The sequence below is a fragment of the Dipodomys spectabilis genome, unplaced genomic scaffold, assembly GCF_019054845.1.
Source record: "Dipodomys spectabilis isolate Male_0828 unplaced genomic scaffold, ASM1905484v1 ptg000492l, whole genome shotgun sequence".
NCBI lineage: Eukaryota > Metazoa > Chordata > Mammalia > Rodentia > Heteromyidae > Dipodomys > Dipodomys spectabilis.
In genome coordinates, this window is record NW_024871169.1 from 592,026 (window position 1) to 615,111 (window position 23,086).

Genomic DNA, 23,086 nt, shown 5'->3' on the forward strand with positions numbered 1-23,086 from the left:
GGTGTTAGATAGACAAAGCCTGAGAATTTAGCTGGCCCAGAGGCTTTGGGACCACAGCCATGAGCAAGTGGGGCTTGAGAGCAGCATTGAGGGTCCTAGACCCACTTGTCCTCCCTCTCTCCATAGCTTTCCACCGCCAAGGAGATTATCCAGCACTTTGAGGGCTGCCCTGCTGACCTAGTGGTGTGCGATGGGGCTCCTGATGGTAAATGGGGTCCAGGGAAATCATGGAATAAGGAAGCGGGGAGTATCTGTTGGAATTTTTAATTAAATGGACAGGAGAGGCTTCACTGACTTGACAACAGAGAACTAAAGGACATATATGGTTCATATATGTCTGGAAGTAGAGTGAGCCATGTGAAGTTCCAGCCTTTGTGCAAAGTTTCTGAGGTAGGTGAGTGCTTGTGATGTATAAGGAACAGCGAGATGAGTGTGGTTGGAAGAGTGGTGGGAAGCAGGAGATAAGTATAGTACAGGTGTTGCCTTTTTCACTGAGAGGAGAATTTGGAGAAAACCAGGAGGGAGTTGTGGGCAGAGAAGGACTGCCTTGGTCAGGTTGTGACTGGACCCTTCGAGCTACTTGGGCACTGTGAAGAACAAAGGAAGCAGAGACCATGGGGAGGAAGTGGCCACTCAGTAGTCCAGATGAGTGATGATACGGAGAGGAGGGTCACTTCAGGAAGTCTTTGGCAGTTGGAGCCCCAGTATTTGCCAGTGACTGCAGTGTGGGTGTGAGGAGGGTTTTTCTTTATAGGGAAGGGAGTGTGAAAGAGAACTGAAGGCCAGGTACCAGTGGCTCACGCCTGTAACTCTAGCTACTCAGGAAGCTGAGATCTGGGGATGGCAATTCAAAGCCAACCCGGGCAGGAAAGAGGCCATGAGACTTTTTTTTTGTCGGTCATGGGGCTTGAACTCTGGGCCTGGGCACTGTCCCTCAGCTCTTCAGCTCAAGGCGAGCGCTCTACCACTTGAGCTACAGCGCCACTTCCGGTTTTCTGGTGGTTTATTGGAGATAAGAGTCTCACGGTCTTTCCTGCCCGGGCTGGCTTTGAACCGCAATTCTCAGATCTCAGCCTCCTGAGTAGCTAGGATTATAGGCATGAGCCACCAGCGCCCGGCCCGGCCATGAGACTTTTATCTCCAATAAACCACCAGAAAACTGGAAGTGGCACTGTGGCTTAAGTGGTAGAGCACTCACCCTGACCTGAAGAGCTCAGAGACAGCGCCCAGGCCCAGAATTCAAGCCCCATGATCGCCATAAAAAGAAAAAAGAAGGGTTGGGAAGATGGCTCAGTGGTAGAGCGCTTGCCTTGCATGCCTGAGGCCCTGGGTTCGATTCCCCCACACCACATAAGTAAAAAGAAAAAAGCCGGAATTGGCACTGTGGCTCAAGTGGTAGAGCGCTAGCCTTGAGCTGAAGAGCTGAGGGACAGCACCCAGGCCCAGAGTTCAGGCCCCACGACCGGACCCAAAAAAGAAAAAAGAAGAAAAGAAAAAGAATTGAAGACTTTGACCTGGTGAGGGAAAAAATAGGATGAGCAGGAAGTGGTGCTGTGGCATAAGTGGTAGAATACTAGCTTTGAGCAAAAAAAGCTCAGGAACAATGACCAGGCCCAGGACTGGCACTCACAAAAAAAACCAGGAACTGGTGGCTCACTCCTATAACCCTAGCTATCCAGGAGGATAAGATCTGAGGATCACAGTTTGAAGCTAACCCAGGCAGGAAAGTCCATGAAACCCTTATCTCCAGTTAACCACCAGAAAACTGGAAGTGGTGCTATGGCTCAAAGTGGTAGAGCACTAACCTTAAGTGAAAAAGCTCAGGGAATGCTCTCAGGTCAAAAAAAAAGAGAATAAAATCAGATGGAGATGGAGATCAAAGGAGTGGGTTTGGGAAGGGAGATAAAGCATTTTGGATTTGTTTGTGGGTGAGTGACATCTGGTCAGTAAAGCAACCTCAGAGCAGCTATCTGGCTGGAGGTTGAATGGTAATGCTACTTGTGGGCGGGGGGGGGGGGGGGGGAGAGGAGGGGAGTAAGTTGTGAGAATTTACATAACTTCCTAATCATGGGCCTGGAACTCAGGCTACTTGGGTTGACAGATTGTAAGTTGCAAAAACTGAGACATAGTGTTTTTAGCTTTCTGATCTCTGATAGAAGTTGCCTAGAAGCAGAGGGCTCCTAACACTGTTCTTCTTGCCACAGTCACTGGCCTCCATGATGTTGATGAGTACATGCAGGCTCAGCTCCTCCTAGCCGTGAGTAACCCCAGCCACCCCTGCCCAGCTTTGTCCCCCTCTTGGCAGCCTTCACCATTGCCTCAGCCTTCTGTCCTTACCCACAGGCACTAAATATTGCTACACATGTCTTGAAGCCAGGTGGCTGCTTTGTGGCCAAGGTAGGTCTTGGGGGACCTGGTAAACTGTAGAAAGAGGTCCTTGAACTGGCCTTACCCTTCATCTTGGTCTCCACCCTGCAGATATTCCGAGGCCGGGATGTGACACTGCTCTACAGCCAGCTGCGGGTCTTCTTTGCCAGTGTGCTCTGTGCCAAGCCCAGGAGCAGCCGGAACTCCAGCATTGGTCTGTGAGCTGGGCCTGGCAGCAAGGGGGTACTTGGGAATATGGACTGCATGAGGTGCAAGTGGTCATCACCCTCTCCCCCACACTTCTTTATTTCCCTCCCTCAGAGGCCTTCGCTGTCTGTAGGGGTTATGACCCTCCTGAGGGCTTCGTGGCAGACCTGGCCAAACCCCTGCTGGACCACTCATACGGTGAGAGCTGGTGCCCAGGGGCCTGGTCCCCACGGGAAGTGTCCCCCACATCATTCAGCTCATGTCTCGTGAGAATCCTGAGCCTCTACCAGCCTAAGACACTCCCCACCCTTGCAGGATCATTTATGACAATTCTACTTCATCTGGCCCCTAAGCCTTGCCCCAGGGAAGAACTTCACCTGCTTAAGGGAATTCTTTTTGTGTGTGTGTGTGGATCTTGGGGCTTGAACTCTGGGCCTGGGTGCTGTCTCTGAGCTCTTCAGCTCAAGACAAGCACTCTACCACTTAAGCCACAGTGCCACCTCCGGTTTTCTGGTGGTTAATTGGAGATAAGAGTCTCATAGACTTTCCTGCATGGGCTGGCTTTGAACCACAATCCTCAGATCTCAGCCTCCTGAGTAGCTAGAATTACAGGCATGAGATGCCAGCTCCTGGCAGGAAATTCTTAGGAAGATCCTCAGTCATGCTCCCAAGTGGAAATGGCCCCCCATAATGAACATTTGTTCCCTGTAGGTCTGTAGCCTCACCCCTGAGATCTTGCTTGGGTGAGACAAGATCTTGGCAGGTGCACACAAGTTCAATGAAAAGCAGAGCAGAGGCCTACATCCTAGAGGCGGTAGTCAAGGGGGCCCTGAACAGGTCATCGGAACTAAAGGATGAGTTGTCACCAAAGGGATGAGAAAGTGGTTAGTGGAGATTGGGGGTGGGGAGAATTCACTCCATGGCCTGAGTCATAACCAGCCCCATCTTCGGTCTCCTTTCTGCCTTTCCTTAAGATTCAGACTTCAACCAGTTGAATGGTCCCACTCGCTTTATTGTGCCTTTTGTGACCTGTGGGGACCTGAGCGCCTACGACTCAGACTGCAGTTACTCTTTGGATGTGAGTGCATAGCCAGCAGAAGGCTGGTGGGGAAGACTGTGGTTCTCAGGTCCTCACCATCTGCCTGTTCCTGTGTCCCTGCAGCTCAAGGATGGCTCCAAATATGAGTACACTCCACCCACACAGCCCCCCATTTCACCCCCGTACCAGGAGGCCTGCATATTGAAGAAGAAGGGGCGGCTGGCCAAGGAGGTCCATACCCAGTACTGTGCTGTCAGCAAAGTAGATCAGCCCGTCCCTTACCACCACACCGTCCTGGCTCCCAAGGTCTGAAAATGGGGCTCTGAGCCTAAACTGATCCCTTTCCAGTGTGTCTCCTTTCATGACTCATTGGTTTCTCTTTGCTTCTTTCTTTCCTGTTTCCTACTAACTATAAAAATCTGTAGGTCATGCTAGGCTCCAATGGCTCACGCCTATAATCTTAACTTCAGGAGGCTAAGATCTGAGAATCACTGTTTGAAGCCAGCCTGGGCAGGAAAGGCCATGAGACTTATCTCTAGTTAGCCATCAAGAAGCCAAAAGGAGAGCTTTGGCGTTTTGTTTTTTTGTTTTTGTTTTTGCCAGTCCTAGGGCTTGAACTCAGGGCCTGAGCACTGTCCCTGAGCTTCTTTTGCTCAAAGCTAGCACTCTACCACTTGAGCCACAGAGCCACTTCTGGCTTTTTCTGCCTATATGGTACTGAGGAATCAAACCCTGGGCTTCATGCATTCTAGGCAAGTATTCTACCACTGAGCCACATTCCCAGCCGAGCTTTGGCTTAAGTGAGAGTGCTAGAGTGCTAACCTTGGTCACAAAAGCTCACGGACAACGTTCAGGCCCTGAGTTCAAGACCTAGGACTGGTGCACGTGCGCGCACACACACACACACACACACGTTCAAGACCTAGGACTGGTGCACGTGCGCGCACACACACACACACACGTTCAAGACCTAGGACTGGTGCACGTGCGCGCACACACACACACACACGTTCAAGACCTAGGACTGGTGCACGTGCGCGCACACACACACACACGTTCAAGACCTAGGACTGGTGCACGTGCACGCGCGCGTGCACACACACACACACACACACACACACACACACACAACCCAAAAACTGGTCAATCCAAGCATGGCACATGGAATAACTTAGTCCAGTATCTGAGTCCCTTTTCTTTTCCTTGGGTACATGGGAGGCAGTGAAATAAATTGTTCACCTTAACACATTAGGATAAGTTTGCCCCTATTTTGATGGTTCTGAGCATTGAACCCAGAGCCTTGACACATTCTAAGTAAGCACTCTGTCACTGCAGCCATACCACCAGCCTTTTTGCTTTGTATTTTTTTGATAGTCTTCCAGGTAACTTTGCTTGGGGCAGGTCTCAAACTCACAATCATTCAGCCTCCTTTTAAGTAGCTAGGAATATAAGCATTTGCCACCATGCTTGGCTTTAAGTTGTCCCTTTTTTGTGTGGGACTTGAACTTGATGTGGGTGCTGTCCCTAAGCTCTTTTGCTGAAGACTAGCCCTTTACCACTTTGAGCCACAGCTCCACTTCAGGTTTTTGAGTGGTTAGCTGGAGATTAGATCTCAGTGTCCAGAGTAGATAGGATTACAGGCATGAGCCACCAGCACCTGGCTTGCCTTTTAATCTTAAGGGTTTGAATAAGAAAATGTTCAGTAAAATTCCAAGTTTTGAGTGGTTCATTTTAGGTAGGGTGTATTTTGAGATGAGAGTCATACTATATTGCCCAAGCTGGTTTTGAACTCCTGGTCTCAAGCAGTCAACCCAACTCAACTTCTCAATAGCTGGGACTACAGATGCGTACCCCTATAGCAAGCTAAATTTCAGCTTTGTGATGAGACTTATAGGAAAGCACTTGTCTGTGTGGGCAAGACCTTGGCTTCACTCCCTAGTCCCACAAAATAAATTTCACATTTGAAATATTGTGCCAACTGATAAGATTTCAGTTGGGATCCTGGCATGGTGGTTACACCTATAATCCAAGAAGATTATGAGTTCAAGGCCAGAATGGATTACACAATGTGACCCTGTCTCAAGAATAAAGTCAGCAAATATTTATTAACCATCTGTTGTATGCTGAGAACTGCTTCAAGCATTTTATGTGCTATATATATATTGAGGCATTCAGTATATCTAAGAGCCGGATTATGTGTCTGGTACTCTTCCAGTACTCGAGTTTGAAGCTCGAGAAGGGAACAAAGAGACTTCATATAAACAAATAAGCCAAGGATGGTGGTGGGCACATGTGATCCCAGCTATTCAGGGGGCCATAATTAGGTTGATTTGAGGCCTGAGGCTCATCTCAGGCAAAACCACAAGACCTTACCTGAAAAATAAAAGGGTTAGGGATGTGAGTCAATTGGTAGACTGCCTTGCAAGCAAGAGGCTGTGAGTTCAAGTCACAGTAGCACAATAAATTAAGTAAAAAGGGTTGGCCAGGCGCTGGTAGCTCACACCTGTAATCCTAGCTACTCGGGAAGCTGAGATCTGAGGATCGCAGTTCAAAGCCAGCCCAGACAGGAAAGTCCATGAGACTCATACCAGTTAACCACCAGAAAACAGAAGTGGAGCTGTGACTCAAAGTGGTAGAGTACTAGCCTTGAGTAAAAGAGTCCAGGGATAGTGCCCAGGCCCTGAGTTCAAGCCCTACAACCAGCACTAAATCAATAAATAAACAGAGTTATAATGGTACCTCCTTTAGATAATGTTTAAGCAGAGAGAGGGAATCCACGTATTTCTTTAGGAGAATAGCATTCCAGAGAAAGAATACCGCAAAGTTCCAAAGGTAGAATTGTTCCTAGCATGGTAGAAAAAATAGCAATGGTCAGATGCTAGTATCTTATTCCTAGCTCTATTCAAAAAGCTGAGATCTGAGGATCTGCTTTAAAACTAGCCCAGGTAAACAAATTGCTAGATTTTTATCTCTTATCTGTGTTCACAGGAACCAGCATAGACAGAAGTGGAAGAACAAATATGAAAAGAAGTAGCTGAGAAGCAGGCATTGCTGTTGACAACGCCTGTAATCTCAGCTACTCAGGAGAATTAAGATCTGGAGGATGGAAGTTTGAAGCCAGACCAGGCAGAAAAGTCTAAGAGACTCCATCTCCAATTAGCCAGCAAAAAGCCAGAACTGAAGCTGGACACCAGTGGCTCATGCCTATAATCCTAGCTACTGAAGAAGCTGGGATCCATGGATCAAGATTCAAAGCCAGTCCAGACAGATAAAGCTCCAAAACTCTTATCTCCAACTAACTAGCAAAAAGCCAGAACTGGAGGCATGGCTCAAGTGGTAGGAAGCCAGCTGTGAATGAAAATCACACTTACTTATTTAATCAGCGTGGTAGTTAGTATATGTCTGAAATCATGACACTCAGGAATATGAGACAGAGGATTGAAAGAGCTAACCTAAGCTAATAGCAAGACCGAAACAGGGCTGGAATTGCAGCTTACTGCTGGCATGTTCCCAAGCCTGTTTGAAGCCCTGGATCCATTTCCAGCACCATATTTTAAAAAGAATTAAAGTAATGACAATTAATCACTGTGGGAAAGGTACTTAAAATCCTTGTAGTGTATTTTTTTAAGGACTTGGATTTGAAATCAGAGATTCAAGCTTACTATGCAGGTGTTCTGCAACTTGAGTCATGCCTTCAACCCTATATTCTTTTTTTGAACAATGTCACTCCTTATTCTTAATACTAGGAAAGTTCTATAAGAACCAGGCATGATTTCAAATGCCTATAATTCCAGCCCTCAGGCATCTGGAGCAAGGGATCACAAGTTTGGGCCAGCCTGGGATATTGTCTCAAAAAGCCAGAAGAGGAAGTCCTATAGGGCTGGTATATACCCATGGTAGGACATTTGCCTAGCAAGTACAAGGCCCTGAGTTGCATCCCCAACACTAGAGAAGGTTGTATAAATAAGGAGACAAAAAAATGGCAATGGCCAGTGAATGAATGAAAAGCTGCTTATGAAAATACAGGCTAGGGTTGGGAATGTGGCTTAGTAGTGGTGGAGTGCTTGCCTAGCATGCATGAAGCCCTGAGTTTGATTCCTCAGTACCACATTAAAAAAAAAACTGGAAGTGGTGCTATGGCTCAAGTGGTAGAGTGGTAGCCTTGAGCAAAAAGAAGCTCAAGATCAGTGCCCAGGCCCTGACTTCAAGCCCCAGAACTGGCAAAAAAAAAAAAAAAATTTGCAAGCCAGGTGCCACTGGCTCACACCTGTAATCCTAGCTACTCAGGAAGCTGAGATCTGAGGATCGTAGTTCAAAGCCAACCAGGGCAGGAAAAGGTGTGAAACTCTTATCTCCAATAGACCACCAGAAAACTGGAAGTCGTGTGTGTGGCTCAAGTGGTAGAGTGCTAGCCTTGAGCTGAAGAGCTGAGGGACACTGCTCAGGCCCAGAGTTCAAGCCCCACGACTGACAAAAAAAAAAAAAGAAACAAAAAGAAAATGCAGGCTAACACTGAAAAAGATTGCTAACACTGGCAGATTATTCCATAACTACAACTTTGACTCATAGTGCTCAGAGTATCAAATGGTGCAGACACTAGGAAAATTTACCTACTAAAGTGGCACGTATACCATTTCTACTCCTAAAACATAAGTATTAGAATATTCCTGGCAGCACTATTTCTAGTACCCTCCTCCCCTATAAACCATGATCTGTTCACATCAATGAGAACCAACATTCTATAATTTACAAAATCATGCCTTTTACTTAATAAGTGGAACTTACATTTCATGCATTTTTCTGTGTTTTGTTTTTTGTTTTTTTTTCCCCCTTGTCACAATACAGACTAGGCACAGGCCTGGGCTGAGGTGTATATTGGGTAGGTTTACTCTGCCTCCTCTTTCTATATAGTCAGTGTAAGAACACAGCCTGTGGTAAGCACCCAGAGGCCTGTGTTTTGTTTTTTTGAGACAGGTTCTCACTCTGTGGCCCAAGCTGGCTTCAGACTAATCACTCAAATACTGGGAATTTAGTCATAAGCTGCCACATTGGCTGTGTTATAATGCATTTTGGTTGTTTTTGTTTTTTTTTTTTTGCCAGTCCTGGGCTTGAACTCAGGTCCTGGGCACTGCCCCTGAGTTTCTTTTCTTTTGCTGAAGGCTAGCACTCTACCACTTGAGCCACAGTGCTACTTCCAGCTTTTTCTGTTTATGTGGTACTGAGGAAATCAAACCCAGGACTTCATGCATGCTAGGCAAACACATTCCCAGCCATTATAATGCATTTTGAAGAGGGGTTAAGGAGTAGTACTAATGATTGAACTCAGGGCCTTACCACTTCATAGGCAGATGTTCTACCAGTGGAACCATATCCCCAACCATTTTTTGGTTAGTCATGGAGCTTGAACTCAGGACCTGTGTGCTGTCCCTGGGCTTTTGTGCTCAAGGCTAGTAGTGCTCTACCACTTAGAGCCACAGTGCCACTTCCAGTTATCTGGAGACTAATTGGAGATAAGATGTCTCACAGACTGTCTTGCTGGGGCTGGCTTAGAATCATGAGCCTCAGATCTCAGCCAATTGAGTAGCTGGGATTACAGGCATGAGCCATCAGCACCCAGCCCAACCTTTTTTTTTTTTTTAATTACATACTTGTACAAGGAGCTTCAATTCCAAAAGTCAGGTTATGAGTACAATGAATCTTTTTCAGTGTCACCCCTTTCCCAACCTTTTCTGTTTTATTTTTTAGATAAGGTATCATACTTTTGCCCAGTGCCAGCATCAGACCTCAGTCCTCCTTACCTCTGTCTCCTGCTTACCAACAGGCTTGAACCATTGTGCAGTCTCCTGTTTTATGCATTTTCCATGGCATTGTTCATAGTAAAAATCTGAAAAGTTGATAGAAATGTTAGCAGTTTAGTAGAAGGAAGTCGGAACTTTTTATTGTGATAGTGGTGCTAAAGATGGAATCTATGCTTTGTGCATGCTTTGCTTGCTCTGGACTACTGGTTTGAAACTTTAACCATTAGTTAGCTAGGAAGCTATTAGAGCTCAGAAGCTGCCAACTGTCAGGAAAACCAGATCATGGGTTAATTGACTTGATTTCAAATCTCATCAATCAAATATGGAGCAAGATGTCTGAGCAGGCAATTGCAACAGCCCCAGGAGGAAAACAAGAAAAGAAACTGCTTGGAAATCAGCCTCACTGCAGTGGGACCTTTTTTTGGTCTGTGTGAGGACTTGTTTTTTCTCTAAACTTGTCCTGAAATGTTCTGATTATGTCTAGGATCTTCTCCAAAAGTGGGATCAGTGATCTCCATCAACTTGGATCTTTATTTTTTTACCAATAGAAATGTAATTAGGTTGGGCACCAAAGGCTCAGCTGTAATCCTATCTACACAGGAGCTGAAATCTAAGGATCAGTGTTCAAAGCTAATCTAGGCAGGAAAATCCATGAGCCAGTAAAAGGCTAGACGTATAACTGTGGCTCAAGTGGTAGAGTGCTAACCTTGGGCAAAAACAAGCAAGAGTGTGAGGCCCTGAGTTCAGACCCCAGCACCTGCAATAAGTTAATTAGTGTGAGTGGTTTTCATTGTAATTATGTGTCAATGTATGTTTGGATGTATGCTTAGAAAATATTCTGTAATGGGTTCAGATGCAACTCAGTGGTAACAGCTCTTGGCCAGCATGTGTGAAGTCCTGGATACCATCCCCAACTCTACAAAAATAAAAATTGTGAAGTGTTGCCACCTGTAGTCCCAGAGGCTGAGGTAGAACCATGAATCCAGGACAACATAGTGAGATACCCTCCACACAGACACACACAACTCAAATAACTTTATGTGACGTTTCCACAGATATTTTTTTTTTTTTTGCAGGGGGGACGGTCATGAGGCTTCAACTCTGGGCCTGGGCACTGTCCCTGAACTGTTAAGCACAAGGCTAGCACTGTACCACTTGAGCCACAGCACCACTTCCAGCTTTCTGGTAGTTAATTGGAGATAAAAGTCTCAAGGACGGGCTGGGAAGGTGGCTCAGTGGTAGAGCGCTTGCCTTGTATGCATGAGGCCCTGGGTTCAATTCCTCAGCACCACATGAGCAAAAAGAAAAAAAGCCAGAAGTGGCGCTGTGGCTCTAGTGGTAGAGCGCTAGCCTTGAGCTGAAGAGCTGAGGGACAGCACCCAGGCCCAGAGTTCAGGCCCCATGACCGGACCAAAAAAAAAAGTCTCAAGGACTTTCCTGCCTGAGCTGGCTTTGAACCGAGATCCTTAGATCAAAGCCTCCTGAGTAGCTAGGATTACAAATATGAGCCACCAGTGTCAGGCTGGTGCCACAGATTTAACTGATATTTCCAAGAGCAAACTGGGTTAAGAAACTCTTGCCTGGTACCAGTGGCTCACACCTATAGTGCTAGTTATTCAGGAGGCTGAGACCTGTGGATCTAGATTTAAAACTAGCCCTGGCAGGAAAGTCAGTGAGACTCTATCTCCAGTTAACTACCAAAAAAAAGGCTGCAAGTACAGCTGTGGCCTAAGAGGTATGGAACACTAGGCTTGGGCAACAAATCTTAAAAAACAGTGCTCAGTCCCTGAGTTCAAGTCCTAGGACAGGCACAAAAAAATAAAGGAATTCTATGTGTAGTCTTTTGAGGAACCTCCATACTGCTTTCCAAAGTGGTTGAACAAGTTTACATTCCCACCAACAATGCAGTGGAGTTCCTTTTTGGCCACATCCCCTGCAGCATCTGTTAATAGATTTCTTGATTATAGCCATTCTAACTGGGGTGAGATGGAATATCAATGTTCTTTTGATTTGCATTTCTTTTATGGCCAGAGAAGTTGAGCATTTCTTCATGTGTCTGTTGGCCATTCTTATTTCCTCTTCAGAGAAGTCTCTCTTTAAGTCTTTAGCCCACTTATTAATGGGGCAGTTGTTTCTTTGAGGATTTATTTTTGGAGGGTTTAACTTTTTGAGTTCTAAGTATATTTTAGATATGAGGGCGTTGTATGGCTAGTGAAGATCTCCCAATCCATAGGCTTTCAATTGATCTTGCTGGCTATGTCCTTTGACATGTAGAAGCTCTGCAGTTTCATGCAATCCTATTTGTTCAACCTTTCTTTGATTGTTTCTGGGTCTTTATTAAGAAAATTTCAGAACCAGGCGCCAGTGGCTCACACCTGTAATCCTAGCTACTCAGGAGACTGAGATCTGAGGATCACAGTTCAAAGCCAGTCCAGGCAAGAAAGTCCATGAGACTCTTATCGCCAATAAGCCACTAGAAAACCAGAAGTGGCACTGTGGCTCAAGTGGTAGAGCGCTAACCTTGTGCTGAATAGCTGAGGGACAATGCCCAGGCCAGAGTTCAAGCCCGACTGACAAAAAAAAAAAAGGAAAGAAAATTTTGGCCTGTGCCAAAGAGCCCTAGAGTTTCTCCTATTCTTTCCTTTAATATTTCCTGTAATGTCTCCTTTTACTTCAAGATCTTTGATCCCTTTGGAGTTGATTCTGATGCAGGGTGATATATAAGGATCTATTTTTAGTTTACTACAGGTGTTTAGCCAATTTTGCCAGCACCAGTTACTGAAGAGGCTTTCTTCCATTCTATTTTTTCAGCTCCCTTATCAAAGATTAGGTGGCTGTAAGTATGGGTTCTTTCTGGGTCTTCAGTTATATTCCATTGGTCCTCAGGTCTAGAGCTCCCACTTTTAGGCACAAACAAGGCCATACTAAAGCTACCAGCACAACTATGTTTATCACAGCATTATTCACCATAGCTAAGATATGGAACCAACCCCGATGCCCCTCAATAAATGAATGGATCAAGAAAATGCGAGATATATATATAATGGAATTCTATGCCTCCATCAGAAAGAATGACACTGCCCCATTTGTTAGGAAATGGAAAGACTTGGAAAAAATCATATTAAGTGAAGTAAGCCAGACCCAAAGAAACAGGTCTCATGGTTTCCCTTATTTGCAATAACTAGTATACATCTAGGATAATCTTACCAGACAAGCAGAAAAGGTTAAAGCTATATACATATGTCAAATAAGATGATGATAAGTGAAATGAACCCCAAGATACACGAGATTTTTTCGTTTCTATTGTATGTTCTTCCCCCATGGTATTACCCATGTTGTCACTGTATTTAACTCTGGTACCCTGCATCTTGTATATACATTTTTCTAATTTGGGGAGGGGAAGGGAAATAACAGAATTCTGAAACAAGGATACGGGTTGACCCATTGTAACAATGAGATGTACAAGAGACTATGTTGAAAATGAACTTTACAACTTCAGGGGGGAAGGGGAAGGAGGTGGGGAGGGAAGGGATAGTAGGGGGAAAACAAAGGAGGGGGTAACAATGCTCGATAGAAATTGTACTCATTACCTTACTCATGTAACTGTAACCACTCTGTACAGTATCTTTACAATAAAAAAGGAAACGCTTGATACTTAGCACCTGCAACACCCCAGGTTTCATCATCAGCACTGAGATATATATATATACCAAAGTCTGTCCAGTCTTGAATTTAGCAAACAGGAACTGACCTAGACTTCCCAGCTTAGTCTGTGGTTTTAGAAGCCCACATCCTCTGTGACCCAAGGATTAGTCAGATCCTAGTCTTTCCAGACTGGATTGTAGCCTGACCAGTGGCCACACCCATGTCTGTGTGGCCCCAAGAGTACACAGCCTCAAATCCATGACTGCAGTCCTCCCACTGAAAATAGTGTGGAAACAACTCTGTGTGTGCATGTGTGTGCTCCCGTGTGTGTGTGTGTGTGTGTGTGTGTGTGTGTGTGTGTAGAGGTGTCTGTGCTTTAAATCTCTGACCACAAGAGTAGCCACACCTGTTTGGGGACTCCAAAAAGGTCCACACACCCCTCTGGCCCCAGGAATATGCAAAAGCCTGGTGAGAGCCCACAAAAGACTTTGATCACAGGTGGAGCCACATCTATTACAGAGCAGACTCCATTGTCTGCAAATGTCTGGGATCCCAGCTGACAGTAAAGCTTAGTTTGCAGCCACAGAACCTGCCATAGCCTAGTTTTTTTGGGGGGGTTGCCAGTTCTAGGGCTTGAACTCAAGAGCCTGGGCACTTACCCTGAGCCTTTCTGTGCTCAAGGCTGGCTCTCTACCACTTGAGCCACAGCACCACTTCTGGCTTTTTCTATTTATATGGTGCTGAGTAATCAAACCCAGGGCTTCATGCATGCTAGGCAAGCACTCTACCACTAAGCCACATTCCCAGCCCTCACAACCCGATCTTGTCATACCTCAAGTATCTGCTCTCCAGTCTGGGTGGCCCCAGTGGGTGGCCCCAGTATACAGCTGATGTGGTATTCCAGGAGTAGTTTGGGCCCCATGTAGCAACCTCAGAACTGTCCATCTCTAGGAAGTGGTGCTGTGGCTCAAGTGGTAAAACACTAGCCTTGAGCTGAAGAGCTCAGGGACAGTGCCCAGGCCCAGAGTTCAAGCCCCAGGACTGGAAAAAAAAAAAAACGAACTGTCCATCTTTAAGACTAGCACCCCAAACATGGTCTCTTGCCAGTTCATGTGATTCCAGGAAGGGTATGTCTGGAGGAAGTAATCTAGGCCATTGGAAACAACAACAACAAAAAACCTGGCATACTCAAAGAACAGCAAGGAAACCAGTGGTGGAGCTAAAGTAAATGAGTGAGGGGGGCCAGTGGTAGGACAAGAAATCAGATAGGACCTATAGGGACTCATGGGCCATGGGGAGGACTTTTTTAACTCAGAGATGCAATAACATGGAGTAAGGCTCCATGCAGAAGGGCCATAAACTAACTTGGATTATAACAAGATCCCTCATGTTACTGTGGTTTCACTTATCAAAATTTAAGAGAGCTAAGCTAGACACCGGTGGTTCGTGTCTATAATCCTAATACTCGGGAGATCGAGATCTGAGGTTCAAAGCTAGCCAGGGCAATAAAGTCCATGAGACTCTTCTCTCCAATTAATCACACACACACACACACCCCACCTGGCTGCAATGTGGCTGAGAATTAGAGTGCTACACACACACAAACACCCCACCTGGCTGCAATGTGGCTTAAAATTAGAGTGCTACCTAGTATGCATGAAGCCCTGGGTTCAATTCCTCAGTACCACATAAACAGAAAAAAAGGAAGTGGCACTGTGGCTCAGTTGGTAGAGTGCTAGATGTAAACAAAAGCTCAGGGACACTGCCCAGGCCCTGAGTTCAAGCCCCAAGACTGACAAAGAAAAAACACCTCTAAGAAGTGGAACCTAGAAGGGTGAACTTTACTGTAGGAAAATTTTAACTCTTTGTAACTTATACCTTCATAAAAGGGCAGGATTTTGTCACACACCGGTGGCTCATGCTTGTAATCCCAGCTACTCAGGAGGCTGAGCTCTGAGGATCGCCGTTCAAAACCAGCCAGGGTAGGAAAGTCTGTGAGATTCTTATCTCCAAATAACCACCAAAAACCCAGAAGTGGCATTGTGGCTAAGTGGTAGAGCTCTCACCTTGAGCTGAAAAGCACAGGGACAGCGCCCAGGCCCTCTCTGACTGACCAAAAAAAAAAAAAAAAAAAATGGTGGGAAGGTGGCTCAGTGGTAGAGTGCTTGCCTTGAGCTGAAATGCTGAGGGACAGTGTCCCGACCCTGAGTTCAGGCCCAATGACTGACAAAGACAAAAATAAAAATAAAAACAGTTCTTTAATGGGGCTGGGAAAGTGGTTCAGTGGTAGAGTGCTTGCCTTACATGCATGAGGCCCTGGGTTTGAGTCCTCAGCACCACACAAGCTGAAAAATCTGAAAGTGGCGCTGTGGCTCAAGTGGTAGAGCGCTACCCTTGAGCGAAAGAGCCAAGGGACAGCGTTTAGGCCAAGTTCAGGCCCCACCACCAAAAACAAAGCAAAAAAAGGCAGGATTTTGCACACAATAAAGAATGTTATGTTAATCTTATAAATGTGTTAGAAACAATTACCTGAAAGAAAAAAACATTTGAATACATATTTTAGGGTTAATTTCCCTAACATCAACTTTTCTGACCTTTTCTGCTTGACTCAGACATAAACTAGTTATTGCAAATGGAAAAACGAACTTTACAACTTTGGTAGGGGGGAGGATTGGGTGAGGGGTGGGGGGAGGATGGGAAGGGATGGGAAGAGGAAACAAAGGAGCAGGCTACAATGCTTGATAAGAAATGTACTCATTATCTTGCCCATGTAATTGTAACCCCTCTGTACAGTATTTTCACAAAAAAAAAATGTTATGCTAAACAGATCTCTGTCTGGGAAAATGTTTGCTGAGATCTTTCCCACTGCTTCTGCCTCTCTCCTGTGCATGGCTTCTGCACAGACATGTCCAAGAATGTACCAAGTAAGTGAAAGCCCTGGCTGCCAGGCATCTGCTCTGGGTAGCAAACATTGTCTATTGCCAACTGGATTCTGACTTAAACAAATGCAAATAGTCAGGCTCTAAACCCTAATGTGACTCTGGTCAATCACCCTGAATATTCATGGGAAATTGGTCCCAGAACCTACCACCACCTAACTGCCCAGATGTGCAAGTACCTTGTATTATAGTATATTAGTCTCATATAACCTACACAGAGCATCTCAGGAACTTTATTATTTAAATATAATTTAGAGTTGGGTGCCGGTGGCTCACACCTGTACTCCTAGCTACTCAGGAGGCTGAGATCTGAGGATTGTGGATCAAAGCCAGACCGGGGAAGGAAAATCTGTGAGACTCTTCAATTAATCACAGAAAAAGCCAGTCGTGTGCTGTGGCTCAAGTGGTAGAGTGCTAGCCTTGAGCAAGACTACAAGTGCCAGCAAAAATAAAGAAATAAAATTGTTTTTTCTAAATTATCTTTAATTGAACAAAAGAGTTGCATTTTAACAAAGCAGCTCATGAATACAATATATCATGTTCATTGTCACCCCTTCTACATTCCTACCCATCCCTCCATTACTTTTCTTAATTTTGTAGGATATACATTGGATTGGATTTTTTTTTTTTTTTTGGTCGGTCGTGGGGCCTGAACTCTTGGGCTTGAGCACTGCTTTTCAGCTCTTCAGGTCAAGGCTAGCGCTCTACCACTTGAGCCGCAGCGCCACTTCCGGCTTTTTCTGCTCATGTGGTGCTGAGAAATCGAACCCAGAGCCTCATGCATGCAAGGCAAGCACTCTACCACTGAGCCACCTTCCCAGCCCCATACATTGGATTCTAAACTGCATTCTCCCCCACTCCTCTTCATTTGTCCACCTTTTTCGCCTTGATTGCACCCTACCTCTTCAAGTATGTGGTTATTTTTGTGTCTTACTGGGGATTGAACTCAGGGCCTTATACTCTCCCTTGGCTTTTTTTTTCTTTTTGGCCAGTCATGGGGCTTGAACTCAGGGCCTGTGCACTGTCCTGAGCTTCTCTTGCTCAAAGCTAGCACTCTACCACTTGACCGACAGCCACTTCCCGCTTTTTCTGTTTTTGTGATACTGAGGAATTGAACCCAGGACTTCATGCATGTAAGGCAAGCACTCTATCACTAAGCCACATTCCCAGTCCCTTAGCTTTTTTATTCAAGCCTGGCATTCTACCACTGGAGCCACAACCTTCACTTTCGGCTTTTTGCTGGTTAAGTGGAGATAAGAGTCACATGGACTTTCCTACCATAGCTGGCTTTGAACCTTTAGTAGCTAGGATGACAAGTATAAACCACCAGTGCCCGCCCCACTAGCCTATGGTATTTTGTTATATTTCTAGCAATTAACACATTCATTGCCTCTCAGTTTCAGGGCTGATTTCAGGGCAGCAGGCCCTCAAATGAAGGAAGGAAAATTGCTTCTTACATCCTCCTTGCCATGCTGCAGGATGAGTAATGACTGTTTAGGGAACATTCAAAATGGTCTGAGTTTACCCTCTTAATGCTCCACCCAAGCATGTTCCCTGCATGTGCCAGAGGAGCCAGTCATGCCTTTGTTCAAAGAGCATGTGCTGTGTATCAGCTCAGGCCTAGTAGCAGCCCATGGGAAGGAGTGTCTTACTCTGATTAGATGGTGACACAGGGACTGTGGAAAGCTGAGCTAAATCAAGGACCACAGACCATGCCTCAGTAGAAAGTTCTGTCAAATGTAGAAGCTGGAAGCGATTGCCAGCCAGGCAGTGTTGGTAGATGATAAGTTGTGCAGATAGGTGGGTGGGCTTGTCTTCATGAAGATGCTTACAGCCCATGGAGTGAAATTGTGTGCATGCACCCAGTATGCTTTTGCTTATACGTGTGTGAAAATTCACAAAGCTTTGTGCATGCATGCACAATACATGTGTGTGAATTTATAATTTTGCTGCCTCAGGTACAGGTGTAATTATATGTACACAGGGCTTAGCCAAGTGCAAGTGTATATTCTCATGGAGATGTTAGTGTACAGATGGCAGCGGGGTGTTTGGGCATTTGTGCATAAGCAATTGTGCATATGATTTTGATTCTATAAGCAAAAACCTATAGCAATGGGTCATGTCTGTGTGCACATATGTGCATCTGGGTGCTCATGAATTCTGTGTGTGTTTGTGTATAGGCACAGGTGGCCCCCTGGTCAAAGCTGGTCTATCTGGTGTATACTCATATAAACCTCTAGGTGATACACATGTGCAGGAACGAATAACAGGTATACACATAGGCCTGGGCCTGGAAGTCAGTACTTATATATCTGTGAAAGCCTGTATGTACATGTTTATGTGCATGCACACTGTGTGTGTGTGCAAAGATCTCCATTGGGCTGGGCCTGAATGTTATACATCCCCAGGTGCCCATAAACATGTACATGTATACAGATGAATATTTCTCCATGGGCCTGGAGTGGGATGTATGTGTAAACACATGTGTGTGAAAGTGACCAGGTGTGCTTATAGACCTGGCCCTTAGTGTCTGTGTGCATGTGTGTCTGCATATTCTTGCATGTGTGTGTATACAAATGCAAGTGTGTTTTGTCTTGTTTATTCATTTATCTGTCTTTGAGGGAGGTAAGGGGGCACAAAAATGGAGGGACAAGGGGCTGGGAAGGTGGCTCAGTGGTAGAGCGCTTGCCTTGCATGCCTGAGGCCTTGGGTTCGATTCCTCAACACCACATAAGAAAAAAAAAGCCAGAAGTGGCGCTGTGGCTCAAGTGGTAGAGCGCTAGCCTTGAGCTGAAGAGCTGAGGGACAGCGCCCAGGCCCAGAGTTCAGGCCCCATGACCGGACCAAAAAAAAAAAAAAAATGGAGGGACAAAGGGTGAACAAATGCAGCAGTGATACTAGACACTATGTTGAAAATGAACTATAAAATTGTGAGTAGGAATACAAGGGGAAAACTGAGAGAGAAGGAAGAAAGGAAGGAGTGACATTGTCCAAAAGGAAATGTACTCTTTTACATGACTTATGTAATTGTAACTCCTCTATACAGAACCTTTATAAGAACAATTTTAAAAAAATGCAGGGCACTGGTGGCTCACGTCTTCAATCCTAGCTACTCAGGAGGCTGAGATCTGAGGATCATGGTTCAAAGCTAGCCAGGGCAGAAAAGTCCCCATGAAACTCTCCAATTAATTACTCAAAAACCAGAAGTGACCCCTGTAGCTCAAGTAGTATAGCTCAAGTAGTTCAAACAGGACCTATAATTTTTTTTTGTCGGTTGTGGGGCTTGAACTCAGGGCTTGGACACTGTCCCTGAACCTCTTTGTGCTCAAGGCTAGCACTCTACCATTTGAGCCACAGTGCCCCTTCCAGCTTTTTCTGAGTAGTTTATTAGAAATAAGAGTTTCATGGACTTTCCTACCCTGGCTGGCTTCGAGCCATGAACCTCAGATCTCAGCCTCCTGAGTAGCTAGGATTACAGGTGTCAGCCACCCGTGCCCAAGCCAATTTTTTTTAAAGCAAATGCAGGTGTACCTACAGGGCTAGGTCGCACTCATGTGCAACCCTGAGGCCTGTGTATAGGTGTGTGTTCAGGTTTCAGGTGTGGCCCTAGGCCTTGGTGGCTATTCATGCATGGCTATTCCCCTAGGACAGCTATGTCAGGGGCTAGGATCTTGGTGTCTGCACATGTCTCTTTGGGGAACTATGTTTAACAGTCATGCATGCTTCTGTGGCCATGAGCTGGAGATTAATGTGCACATTCATTTGGCTGAGGATCCTAAGGGAAACCGAGGAATGCTTTCCCCCTAAGAATCTAGTTTTCTGCAGAACCAAGGGATTGAAATTAGGACCATTTGACTCCTGTCAAACTTTTTCATTTGGAACTAAATTGTAGCTTTGTTCCTCCAGCCCCCTCCCCCTGAGTGGACCACTTCTTAGAGTTCTGTGCCAACCCAGAGACAATGTAGCCAGATGACAAAGGGCTGCAAATTATTACTAAAACCAGCAATGCTTCAGGAAGATCTCTAAGAGGAGGGAGGTTTGTACCTGCCTTTGAGGGTGTTGTGCACATGAATGTGTGCTCGTGCACACACGTGCGTGCATGCGCACACGCGCGCACGCACACACAGACACACACACACACACACAGAAAAGAAAAAATGTTAGAGCCAATCACTGGTGGCTTACATTTATCATCATTATCCTAGCTACTCAAGAGGCTGAGATTTGAAGATCACAGTTTGTACCCGAGACTTTCCAGGCTCCAAATAACAATAAAAAGGCCACTTGAGCCACAGCTCAAGTGGTAGAGTGCCAGAATTGAGCAATAAAGCTAAGGATTAGGGCCCAGGACCTGAGTACAATCCCCAGTACTGGCACCAAAAGAAAAAGTTATTAAAAAGAAATGGTCAGGTGCCGGTGGCTCACAACTGTAATCCTAGCTAATCAGGAGACTGAGATCTGAGGATCATAGTTAAAAGCCAGCCTGGGCAGGAAAGTCCATGAGACTCTTATCTCCAATTAACCACCAAAAAACCAGAAGTGGCGCTGTGGCTCAAGTGGTAGAGTGTTAGCCTTGAGCTGAAGAGCTGAGGGACAACGCCCAGGCCCAGAGTTCAAGCCCCACGACTGTCAAAAAGAAAAGAAAAGAAAAGAAAAAGAATCATGTTCTGTCAGATGCTCCCTTCAAAGCTGAGAAATATTTGAGAAAAATATTTTCCTTTGCAAGCAGTTTTTGCACCCAAAGGAGTAATTTTCTCAAGTATTTCCCATACACAGCATAAATGTTTTTCCTCTCTTTTAAAAAATTGTATATCTTAGTCTCATCTCTTCACTCTCTTATTGTTTAATGCCTTTCAATGTGATTTTGTATGTCATCTCCATACACAGATAAAATGTATTTTATAATTACTTAGCCTAGGGCTGGGAAGGTGGCTCAGAGGTAGAGCGTTTGCCTTGCATGCCTGAGGCCCTGGGTTCGATTCCTCAGCACCACATAAGCAAAAAGAAAAAAGCCGGAAGTAGCGGAAGTGGCTCAAGTGGTAGAGCGCTAGCCTTGAGCTGAAGAGCTGAGGGACAGCACCCAGGCCCAGAGTTCAGGCCCCACGACCGGACCCCCCCCAAAAAAAATTACTCAGCCTAGGCTTTTTTTTTTTTTTTCCTGCTTATGTGGTGCTAAGGAATCCAATCTAGGGCCTCATACATGCAAGGCAAGCAATCTACCACTGAGTGGCCTTCCCAGCCCTGGCATGCTGCCATTTGAGCCACAACTCTACTTCTAGTTTTTGGTGACTTTTTTGTCTGGGCTGCCTTTGAACCTCGCCCCTCAGATAGCAGCCTACTGAGTAGCTACGTGTGAGCCACCAGTGCCCAGCTAACCTGTGTGCTTTTATTCAGGCCATTTATTCATGAATGTAGTGTTTGTGAATTCCTGGCTGTCATTTTCCACAGCTTTTCTCTGCTTTCGCCTACCTCGTGATGAATAAAGTTAAGAGGCATCCACAACATGAGACAGAGGTGCCAAGAAGCCCATCCAGCAGAGAGAAGATGTGTGCTCATTCTCAGAGGTTGCCCGCAGCGATGGAGAAGATCTGGACTTTCAGGTCTGGGGTCTGCAAATAGACAAGGGAGGCTGGGGCCCTGGCAAGGCTGGAACCTGGGAGTAGAGTTTGTTTGGCCAGAAAACTATCTAAATCTCCTAACTTATGGCAACGTTTTCCTAGTCCTGGGAGGAGTCCAGAGCTGTGGGAAGTTTAGGGGAGAGCATTTATCTGTCCAAGACTCCACTAGTCTCTGGAGCTTCAGGGTTGTCCACTGACCAATGGCTAGCCTATCTGCAGCCCAGGTCAGGCAAGCATTGAATGGAAAGAATAACCCATAGTAAGTGGACAAAGAGTCCACTCTTTTGGACCCAAAACCCTTCCTGTTACACACCCTGTCCCCAGGAACAAAGCTTGGAAGTGTACTGGGGAACCACAGTCCCGCTGAGAGAGACCTGTTATGGGGGAAACTAGGCCTAAAGGGGCTGTAAGCCCTGGTCTCATGTGAGTGTGGCAGGGAAGGCAAGGGACACCCCAAGCCTCCTCCTGGATTTGGTTGGAGAAGAATAACTGTTGATTCTAAATTCCCAATCTAGCCTAGTTGAGGAACAGATTTGGAGTGGGCAGAAAGATCGGCCCTCTGGTCTCAGCACCTCAGCCTGGCCCCCAAAACCCTCAGGTTCAGTATCACAACCTGCTCTATCTCTACTTCAACCCAAAACCAATAGCTTGCTTTTTTTTTTTTTTTGATTGTGGGGTTTGAACTCGGCTTGAGCTTTGTCCCTCAGCACTTTAGCTCAAGGTTAGCACTCTACCACTTGAGCCATAGAGCCACTTCCAGCTTTTGCTGTTCATGTGGTGCTGAGGAATCAAACACAGGGCCTCATAATGCAAGGCAAGCACTCTACCACTGAGCCACCTTCTCAGCCTGTTTTTTTTCTTTCCTTTCTTTTTTTCTCTTGTACCAGTCCTGGGGCTTGAACTCAGGGCCTGGATTCTGTCCCTGAGCTTTTTTGCTCAAGGCTAGCACTCTACCACTTGAGCCACAGCTGCATTTGAACCGCAGATCTACTTCCAACTTTTTTTTGGTGGTTAATTAAAAAGTTTCATAGCTAGACACAATGTGGCTCATGCCTGTAATCCTAGCTTCTCAGGAGGCTGAGATCTGAGGTTCAAAGCCACCCTGGGCAGGAAAGTCCATGAGACTTTCCAATAAACTACTCCAAAAAAGCCAGAAGTGGGGTTGGGGCTAGTGTAGTAGAGTGCTAGCCTTATGCACAAAGAGGCTCAGAGACAGTGTTCATGCCCTGAATTCAAGCCCCAGGACCAGGAAAATAAAAAGACTCATGGACTTTCCTGCCTGGGCTGACTTTCAAAGCATGATCTCAGCTTTCTGGGTAGCTAGCATTACAGGCATTAGCCACTGCACCCACCTTATTTTCTTTCTTTTATGTGTGGGACAATTTTTAAACAATAGAAGTAAAAGTTATCCCATGCAAAGCTAATGACTGCTCATTCCCAGCCTTGGGCTGGGAAGGTGGCTCAGTGGTAGAG

At 45.7% G+C, this 23,086-nt stretch overlaps 1 protein-coding gene and 1 non-coding gene across 3 annotated transcripts in view; one reads left to right on the top strand and one right to left on the bottom strand.

Annotated features, from left to right (window-relative positions):
• The window catches only part of Ftsj1 (FtsJ RNA 2'-O-methyltransferase 1), a 38,097-nt gene that overhangs the window by 10,797 nt on the left and 4,214 nt on the right, over positions 1 to 23,086 (top strand). The window contains exons 6-13 of one of the 2 annotated variants that reach the window (XM_042669272.1): positions 127 to 205; positions 2,205 to 2,257; positions 2,344 to 2,397; positions 2,479 to 2,581; positions 2,689 to 2,772; positions 3,549 to 3,652; positions 3,737 to 3,919; positions 21,444 to 21,595. In XM_042669272.1, the coding sequence (XP_042525206.1) occupies positions 127 to 205; positions 2,205 to 2,257; positions 2,344 to 2,397; positions 2,479 to 2,581; positions 2,689 to 2,772; positions 3,549 to 3,652; positions 3,737 to 3,919; positions 21,444 to 21,595 (812 nt within the window). Of the gene's footprint in view, positions 1 to 126; positions 206 to 2,204; positions 2,258 to 2,343; positions 2,398 to 2,478; positions 2,582 to 2,688; positions 2,773 to 3,548; positions 3,653 to 3,736; positions 3,920 to 6,601; positions 6,735 to 21,443; positions 21,596 to 23,086 lie in introns of those variants that run through there. The other variant, XM_042669273.1, reaches the window with a different exon arrangement.
• Positions 8,434 to 8,564, bottom strand: LOC122098823. Its single transcript, XR_006145813.1, has one exon. It is a non-coding gene; the product is annotated as a small nucleolar RNA SNORA51 (small nucleolar RNA).